The sequence below is a fragment of the Branchiostoma belcheri genome, unplaced genomic scaffold (assembly GCF_001625305.1).
Source record: "Branchiostoma belcheri isolate BF01 breed outbred unplaced genomic scaffold, Haploidv18h27 scaffold2, whole genome shotgun sequence".
In the NCBI taxonomy this organism is placed as follows: Eukaryota; Metazoa; Chordata; class Leptocardii; order Amphioxiformes; family Branchiostomatidae; genus Branchiostoma; species Branchiostoma belcheri.
Window position 1 is genome coordinate 8,103,898 of NW_017803490.1, and position 9,996 is coordinate 8,113,893.

Sequence of the window (9,996 nt, forward strand, 5' to 3'; positions counted from 1 at the left end):
CTTCAATCTGTTGAAGGCTCTGACACGAACGGGGTGGAACACACTTGATGCAAGTGGTGTGTGTGTGTGTGTGTGGGGGGGGGTTGGTGCACTTGGTGTTAAGGGGGGGTACACTTGGTGTTAAGGGGGGTACACTTGGTATGAAGAGGTGATTGTTGCTGTAAAGCTAACAAGTTTAACATATTTAGAGTACTTAATTAATAAAAAGTAATTATAATAAATAAAAAACAGAATCATGGTGCAAAATAAAGATTTATTTTCAAGAAGAGCCAAGTTTGGAATATGTTTACATCTTAACAATGATGTTAAAACAATTCTATACAAGGCTATAGAGATACACAGTAGTCCTCTACAGTTAGGGCATAGCTGCCTACCAGGGCAGTTTGCACCCCTACTGAGGACATACTGGAATATTGCACAGTTACTGCTTAGAAGTACACTTAGGCAAGACCAATTTAATTAGATGGTTCACAGTATGTTGATTTAGGTTAGACATACAGGTACAACAATATTCAAAGAGAAATCAAACTACGAAAAATGTTACGGGATAAATAACATAACTAATCTAAGTGCATCTACAACTCTTTTTCAGTGTCACTACATGAACTGAGAGCGAAGTTGACACTAATCACATGTTAAGGAACTGGAAACAGTTGAACATGACATAGTAAATGTCACATAATATGTCAATGAGAATAGGGTAAATGTAGTTCCTATTATAAGACAATACCATAGGCACTATTACTGTCCCTTGGGTCCACAGGTTTAAAAAATGCTGAACTGAAAACAGAATCAGAGGGGGTAAAAAAAGGAAAGTATAGTATGATTAAAGTCTGCTGTCTTGATAAACTGATTTGCAAAACATCAAAAGAGTCATAAATGGTTAATATTACAGGATATTCTTAACCAACGGTATGTGCAAATTCAAACATTCAAATCACAAACCCTATAAGCTTGTTTAGGGTAATTGCAGAGAACTACATCAGAGCAGGGCATTCTAATTCTAAGGTAAATGAATAAGAGTAAATTCCTGGTGGAAAATAGTAGAATGGGATGATTTAACAGAATGATAATTTTGCATAGAGGAATTAAGACTATATCAATGCAGGATGTTCTGGGGAAGTACTGAATAACTAACAGTTAGGTTAAAGCTATTGGAAAAGTTTGATTTCAAAAATTTATCCAATTGCTTGAGGAACTCTTCTTGTCTTTTAGAGGTCAATGGCTCAAGGTCGCCATTCCAGGAAGTAGACCTTCCCCAGCTGGTCGCCACACGCCAGCCTGTTGCATCCTGGGATAGGTGGGCGTGCCAGGGTGGTGATGGGAGAGTGACAGTGGAATTGCCCAACCTATAGGAAAAAAAAGTTGGAAGTCATTTACCTTTGATATCTAAGTCTTTTGCCAAAGACTAGCCTCTACCAGGCTTCGGGAGATGGCTGGAAAGAGTAGAAATTGGCCAAAAAGAGAGAGATAACATGCCAGGGGAGTTGGTCCGCTAGACAGTACTCTCTAGCAGACCAACTCTCCTGGCATGTTATCTCTCTATTTGGCCAATTTCTACTCTTTCCAGCCATCTCCCGATGCCTGGTAGAGGCTAGCCAAAGGCAACAAAGAAAGTCTGCATGTTTACCAGACTTGTACAGGCACTGCCCCTGTCCTTGGTGCTGAACAGGTTTGTTTGGTCTAGGAAAAACAAGTTGCCGATTTCCCTAGCTACTGACCCTAGCCTTTTTCAACCCAACTGCTGGCAAGGGACATATAGTTTTCAATCTGGCAACCACATTGTGGATTTCAAACACTCTAAAATGTTCAGTGTTTCATACATTTCCAAAGGTAATTCTTCTTCTTATTATTATTATAAATTATATTATAAAAAGTAATTTAGGTGAAATGTTTCTTTCTACAACCCTGCACAGTTTCTGTCCCAGTCCCAAGTACACTACTGTAACGATTCTCCGCAGTTGTTCCAATAAATTCATGAACGTTTCATAACATATTCAGTTTCCTCACCTGTTTGAGATCTCTTGTCCTCCACACTTTGATCGTCTGGTCATGTGATGCAGTGAAGATGACATCATCACCCAGCAGCACCTGGGTTATCTTCCCAGCATGCATCTGTAGGATTACAGAAAAATGCACAAGACATAATAATGTCAAATATCATATTATAAATTGTATATGAATGGTTTATTCCAGGACTGTCGCAAACATAGCAGCCAGAATGGCTGAATTGTGTTAACTGTAACATGACAACAGTTTGGTAAGAGACATACATTGTATTCAAATGTAAAAAACTAGAATGGAAACAATCTAAAAGTCTAGTAGTATACAAAATTTGCTGGTTTATCAGATACTAGTAAGAAGTAAGATTATTTTGACAAGTTGAAAAAAAAACGTCACGAATCGTCAGTATACAATCATAAATTAGATGTTAAGTTAAATTTGTTACAGAAAATGAAAAATTATGATTTGAGTAAAATTTCTGCATAAAATACATCACAACTGACCTTCTTACAGAACACCTGGGTGTTATTCCTGACCTTGACCTTCCCAGCGAAGGTCATGTCCTTCCGCTCCCTGATAGGCGGGTCAAACTCGTACACAGCCAGATTTCCAAGGTCGTCACCCAGCATGACCCCCCTGTTTCCATGACAACCGAGGTCGGCCAGAGACTGGAGGTTGTTTAGAACCACGGCACAGCTGATCTTTGGTTGGTCAGGCTGGGCCGACCCATTGTCATCTGGGGGGTTAAGGGATAATATTTCTACTTTTACTAACAAAAATTTGAAAATACTGTTACATAATTTTTTTATTATGTAGGTTTGTACCTTCGTAAACTACTGCCCCGCTAAATCTGTCCTGAAAAGTTAAATTGACCTTCTGTGCTTGGGAAAGAAGAAGAAACAAAGAAGGGAAAGGCCAATTAAAAAGCAGTTACTCAAGCAGAAGGGTGAAGGTTAGACATCCAGGTAATAAGATAAACCAAAAAGCAGTTACTCAAGCAACTGGATATGATTTTGGAAACGGTCAGACGTTTCAGGTAGCATCCACTACCTTTCGTCAGTGACACTGGAGAGTTGTCAGAAAGGCAGGTTTATAAGCACGAACCTTTGATTGATATCAAAATAAGTGAAGACAATTCATTTGAAAGTCCAAAAGGAAACAAAGAGGAGAAACACGAAAGAAGAGAAAGAAGGGAAACATAAGCCCCACCTGTGACTTCATGTTTGACGCGGTACGTTCTGGTGATCTTATTCTTCTTAGTACTCAAACACATTGATCAATTCATATATAATATATTTCTATTTGATTGAAGAAGAAGAAGAAACTGAACAAAAACAGCATGTCTTAATTCCTTCTGCAAAGGTGAACACTAAAACCCCACCTGTGAGTTCGTGCCTGACACAGTACATTCTGGTGATCTTATTCTTCTTACACAAACACATCCATATATGATATATTTGTTTGGAGAAGAAGAAGAAGAAGAAACTGAGCAAAAACAGTATGTTTTCCTTCTGCAAAGGTGAACACTAAAACCCCACCTGTGACTTCATGTTTGATGCGGTACGTTCTGGTGATGGGGCCATCAGGACTTTGCAGAACGGCGCCGATGACCTCACTGGCGCAGGTCGCGGCAAACAGCTTGGGATCTGATTGGCTGAAGCCACAGCCAATCACCCAATCCGTACAGTCCATCCACACACCTGGAAATTAAAAATCAGTTTCTTCCTTTAAGTTTTTTAATTTTTTTTGTAGCTGCTAAAAATGTGTATACAAAATTTAAGATTTTGTTCTCAGTGTGTCTGTTTGTGAGTTTGCTTGTCTTTCCATAGTTATTTCTGATGCTACATGTAGATATATTGGATACACTGGCAGAAGGTTACAAGTTCAAAGCTCCAAGAAAATGATTTCCGGTCTTTTATTTCCTGCTACATGCATTTCTGTTGTCTTATGGGATACAGAGGGAAAATGCATAGAACCAGCAAGAAATTTACAATTATTATAATGAAAAAAAAAGACAGATAAACTATAACAGTAAGTAACAACAATACCGGGTACCTTTTAACAAGGAGCCACTATAACCTTCTTGCTTTTAAAAACAACATCTAATGCTAAATAGTGTCTCCAGAAAGTGCTGCAAAAATTGTGTCAAGTCCAAATGGAATTATCAGAGCAGAGAAGTTGAGACAGAAACGAATGTAAGGGTTTCCTTATTAGTTTAGCACCAAAGGTTTCCAGTCTGTTACTGGCAAATATAAAGCTGAATCCTCACCCCCGCAGCTGTTTAGACTGTATGTCCCCCCACAGTCCCATGTATGCGGGAAGCCCTCCCAGCCACCGGCTACAATCATGTTCCCATTTGTAGCCAGGCTCAGGAGTGGGGAGGGGTAGGGGGCAGGCAGGGTCTGCTTAGCTCTGAAAAACAGGCATATCACAACATTATAAGTGCCCTTGGCTAGCTCGACAACTACATATAGCTAGTGAAGCAGTGGATTGCTCATTCCTTGACAAAGACTAGAGTTGTGAGCCCAGTGTTGTAATTCACAGTTTAAACAATTATAGTTACAATAAATTCTTATTTGTGTTTGAACCTTGCATTGGGACATCAAGGATGAACCTGCTTTAAATAGTGACATTTCTAGCAACAAAAAGGTTAATTGGTGGTTGGCACATTATTACAAAAACTTAGAGTACAGTGTATATGCATTCCAAGTAATTTCACAACACTTGGTTCACTCATGCATATTGGTATAAAGTTCATGTGGAATGATTTACCTTTTCGTAGCTTCTAACTAAACATAAGTAGAAAAAGATGTTCAACCTTAGTCAAGACTATTATTTTTCCAACTTACTTGATGAATGTCTTGTCTTTCTGCTGTGTGACAGCCCAGACTTTGACCAAGCCGTCGTCAGAAGCCGTAGCAAACATGGCGCCCTTCAGGACACAGGCAGCAGTCACCGGTCTGCCTCTGTGGCCCTGGAAACAGATTTGATTTTTTTATTTTATTGAAACTGCAACAATGCAATACATGTGAGACACAGGCAGCTGTTGCTGGTGTTGTGTCCCACACATAGAAAGGAATACTGGACACACAATAGTCATTTTTACTTGAGTCTAGTGGGGAAAGTGCCTTTCCCAAGGGCACAAGATCGGTGGCATGTCAGGAAACAGATGTCACAAACTTTAGTTCTTGGGTCTGACTGAAATCTCTTATACAAGTCTGTGCCCAATTCTTTGTCCAGAGGGTACAATTTTTGAGAGCAAAAATAACAGAAACAATGAAAGAAAGGACCATCAAGTGCACCCCTGAGAGAGAGAGAGAGAGAGAGAGAGAGAGAGAAAATGGAGAGAGATAGATGGAGAGAGAGAGAGGGAGGAAGACAGAGAGAGAGGAGAAGGAGGGGGAGGGAGGGAGGGAGGAGGAGAGTGAGAGAGGGAGGGAGGGAAAGAGAGAGAGAGAGAGGTAGATATAGATTGGTTTATTCAAATATATAATTTTGTAAGTTAATTTGTTGTGACAAATATACACACAAGCCCACAGCTCGGCCACCCAAAAAAGTACTTAATACTAACTTTATACCCTCATGTAGTTACCTGTATGGAGCAGATCTTGGAACAGTATGACCCTGTCTCCAGGTCCAGCCCCCACAATGCAACGGTACCGTCCCTACTGCAACTGATCACATGACCTCCAGAAGGGAGAAACACGACACCGGTCACCTCTGGAGACGAAAACAGGGTAGAGTTAGGCTGGCAGATCAAGTCATGGACGAAGATATTATTTACATAATATTTACTATAATAACAGTCACTGTGACTATAATGCTTTTACCCTTTTGCTAAACATGTTCATGAGGTCCACTCACTGTTTCTCAAATGAATGTATAATGCACTTGACATGTCCAAAACATGTACATTGTACATGTAGCAGGATTTCATATATCTTGCACATTGAACCGTGTACATCCACGTATGCTATACCGGTAGCTTTTCTATCTACATGTAGTCCTGACCAGAAAAATCATATTAACATTACCCGTATGCACTTTTCAGGTAGCTAAAAGAAGATGAAGATAGCTAGCATATAGCTAAAGAAGTTATCAAATTCTAATGCATAATGTTTACCTTGAAGTTTGCATGCACATATGGTCTGCTCTGTTAATACATGCACTTACTCAACAAGCACATTGATTTCTTATATATGGGGACAGGAGTCTAAATCCCTCCTGCTATAAAATTGCAACATGATGTGACCCAACAATAGTTACCATGGTGACAGACATCTGGTTCAGGTCATTGACGTTATTTGTTTGGAGAAGAAGAGGAAGAAGAAACAGACCCCACATTGAACCATGTACATGTATAGCTTTTTCTATCTAGTCCGGACCAAAGACAACATTTAGTACCAGTATGTGCTTTTCAGGTAGCTAAGACAAGATGAAGATACCTAAAAAAGAGTTTTCAATCTCTGACCTGCATCATGGCAGAAGTCGTCCTGCTCGGCCTGTTTCAGGTCAGGGTTCCAGAGTCGCACCGTCCCGTCCAGAGAACAGCTCACGATGTGGCTGTTTGCTGCCATGGCAACACCCAGGACCCTGTCCGAGTGACCTGTCAGTGTCCTGATCTCGTTTCCCTGGAAATAAAGCGAAAATGAAGATTACACTTTGCTGGACAATGCATAGGCCTATGGTTACCAAAGCATGGACACATTAGAGAAGGGATACCATGTACTACCAGTATGTTGGCATGTGCACAACACATGCAGAATGTACTGTGCCTACATGTACATGAACCCAGATTTTTCATGGTTTTTGTTGTATGTATCAGTTTTGCATGCTTTGCATCAGTCTGAGAATTTTGCCAATTGTAGATCTTTTCAGACACAACATATGAAAACTATTACAGACACCATGCTGTCCTGAAACACCTGATCACAACCTTAAATACCTCAGATATTTTGACAATCTGCTGATTGACAGAAGTGCTATGCACAATACATTTACAAGTTCCACACAGGTGCAGTATGTTTTTTCGACATACCTAGAACCTAGAACACAACCTAGAACAAGCCCTTACTGTGTACAAATAGATAAATATATCAAAGAATGTTTAAACCTTAGAACAAGTAGTATTAGTTGACTCATCTATTGTTTTGTACGTAGGATAATTTCGTTGTACCCATGTTTATTTGTCTGTATATCTACATGTCTTAGACCTTAAGAAAGTCACTGTATTTTTTGTTGTGTCAATAAAGTTTATCTTATTTACTATTTGACATGATTTTGAAATTTCAATTGCAACCGGCAACTCACCTCCAGTGGTCTCCACATCCTCACAGTCCCATCATCCCCGGCTGTTACCATGGTAACCTGGGTGACCTTTGACTCCTCCCTCTTCTTGGCGCCGACCTTGCGTCTCCGGTGCTCCTCCTCCCACTCCTCCGTCTCCACGGCAACACTCCAGTCTGAGATTTCTGCCTCCTCCTGAGGAGTCTCTTCTCTCTCAACAGTCACTGAATATAAACAGTAAACATTTGGGATTTGATTTGATTTATTGAAATTACAACAGTGCAATACACTCAGAACAGAGGCAGCTGTTGCTAGTGTTGTGTCCCGCACATAGAAACGAATACTGGACAGACTATACTCATTTTCACTTGAGTCTATAGTGGGGAAAGTCGTGTAAAGTGGCTTTCCCATGGGCACAAGATCGGTGGCATGTCAGGACTCGAACCCGGGACCTCTTGATTCCAAGTCGCGCACGCTGCCGCTACGCCACACGACCCCACACGTGGGAGAATCAGACATTCAACCAACTTCATATAAAAGAAAGTGATCTTCCTCTAGCCTCCACCAGACCTTTCTATGGAAATACAGATCATTGAATTTGGCAAAAAGGAGAGTAAAATTGGCCAGGGGAGTCAGTCCAAAGAAGGTTGGTTCTTTCCCTCCGAAGTCAAACCCCAAGGTTTCCAAACTCCCTTGGCCAATGTTCTCCTATATATAGCCAAGAATGTCAATCTGGTAGACACCTAATCTCAATCTAGTTCTAGCTCACTAGCTGAAGGGCAACTCTTCCACTACATGGTTGTGACAGAGAAGACAAATGCTATGTACAGTATTTACAGGTTCATCATACTAGGGAAGTTCCCTTAGGCTAGGTCTTTTCTACTTAGGGGAACTTTAGTTTCCTAGTATGGCCCAATGTTTCCCTGACACGTACCTCTGAGGTCGCAGGCATTGACCCTCGTGTCATGTCCGTACAGTGTGGTGATCTCATCCCCCTTGTGAGACCACACCTTCACACTTCCATCGTAACAGGCCGACACTACACAGCCATGGCTGGTGGCTACCGAGTTGATCGCACTGGTGTGACCTGTAAGAGAATAAAAACACTCATTGTCCTAAACATAATATAATTATAATCTTAGCTCATATATATATATATTACATGTACATGTACATTGTATGTTTACCTTTGGAAAAGGAAACCATACTGTTTTGCTCTGTTTCTTCTTCTCACATAAGGTCAATGACCTGGACCAGATGGCTGTCATCATGGTAACTGTTGGTATTGGGTTACATTATGTAGCAGAACAGAGGGACTGGTCACGATATTCATTTTGTACATGTTCTAGACTATGTGTTTGAGTAAGAGTAAACAGAAATGTGAAGGTAAACCTTAATATGCATTCTCTTTGTAAATGTCACATGAATTTTATAGGTTACTTTGGAATGAATAACTGTTAGGCCTAGGAAAAAAAATGTTGTGTTTCCGGTTACCCGACCGACCCTATGAAAACCCCCCCGACCCTAGCCTTTTTTGGGCCGACCAAAAATTTCGAGCGGCTAGCGGTCGGTTTTCAAAACTGGGGATTTTATCCCCGATAAATGTGCTCGTCATTCCAATTTTCTTCGGTCGGGCGGCGTGGATCGAGCGCTAATTGCACGGATCGGGCCGCTATTCAATTCCATTGTCGGCACAATCCTGTGAATTGACGATGAATTGTCGATCTCACCATGACGCCACAAAGAAAACGTTGTCATTGGTAGAAAATCTGACACCCCGCTGGCGTTTCACAACAAAATTTTCATGTAAACAACTCCGACTGTCTTTGTTTACATCGCGAAAGCTCACCGATACAAAGTAAAACTCCCGCCGGCCGGCCGCGCCCGATCGCATGGTTGCGGCATGGCGCTAAGTTTTCGGCAGCTCGACGGAAAAATAATCCATCCCCAGAAGAAATGTTACGCATGAAAATAACAACTACAACTTGTTTTCCTCGTTATATGAGTTTTTGAGGCCGTAAAATGTTTAAAACGGTTGAAATTTGCTCGAAAAAACGGCTCGAAAATTCACGGCGAGAAAGACAACATGGCCGACCTGTTTTCACAATAACAATGGTCAAAGGTCAAGATAGCATCCAAATGTATACATACATGTAATAAGTACATATTACAGTGCTAAAACGATACTTTAAACGCATGAAAAATATTTTTTCGGCTACAACTGAAATAAAATTCAGTTATATTTTAGTAAGGTTAATTTTCAAACATTACTGAGAAATTTTCCGAATTAATTGGTTTCTTGTGTAATATTGTTGTTTCTATGTATGTGCGGTTGGATGCTGTCATTGTAAAGACCCTTTACATATTGGGAGAATCAGATGAGATATTAGAGATTATCACGCTTAGTACCGTGACCCGAGTGTCTCTCAAAAATTGTTTTTGAGTGGAGTTTATAAACATGATCACATTTTTATTTGTTCAGCTGTGTCAATATGTGATTTGTTTGAGAAATAGGATTTGGTTTAGTTTTTAATATATTAATGTCAGTTAACATCTTTGGAATAAATTGCTCCAAGTTCCAGGTAGTAAATACATGTACATTTTGTATCATGTATTTTTCACTTGTTGAACTTGTGGAGGCACCGTTGGCCCCCGGTTAGGGGTCATCCGGGGAACCTATGCCCATTTTTTTCAAAATTAAGGGTA

General features: G+C 40.4%; 1 protein-coding gene across 1 annotated transcript in view; it reads right to left on the reverse strand.

Moving 5' to 3' along the window:
- Positions 1 to 763: 763 nt before the first annotated feature.
- The window catches only part of LOC109468499 (telomerase protein component 1-like), a 37,990-nt gene continuing 28,757 nt past the window's right edge, over positions 764 to 9,996 (reverse strand). The window contains exons 33-42 of the mRNA XM_019766743.1: positions 8,225 to 8,377; positions 7,315 to 7,514; positions 6,476 to 6,635; positions 5,597 to 5,724; positions 4,854 to 4,978; positions 4,274 to 4,416; positions 3,543 to 3,704; positions 2,508 to 2,740; positions 2,011 to 2,115; positions 764 to 1,349 (exon numbers count right to left, since the gene is read on the reverse strand). Of these exons, the coding sequence (XP_019622302.1) occupies positions 1,227 to 1,349; positions 2,011 to 2,115; positions 2,508 to 2,740; positions 3,543 to 3,704; positions 4,274 to 4,416; positions 4,854 to 4,978; positions 5,597 to 5,724; positions 6,476 to 6,635; positions 7,315 to 7,514; positions 8,225 to 8,377 (1,532 nt within the window). The 3' untranslated portion in view covers positions 764 to 1,226. The remainder of the gene's footprint in view (positions 1,350 to 2,010; positions 2,116 to 2,507; positions 2,741 to 3,542; positions 3,705 to 4,273; positions 4,417 to 4,853; positions 4,979 to 5,596; positions 5,725 to 6,475; positions 6,636 to 7,314; positions 7,515 to 8,224; positions 8,378 to 9,996) is intronic.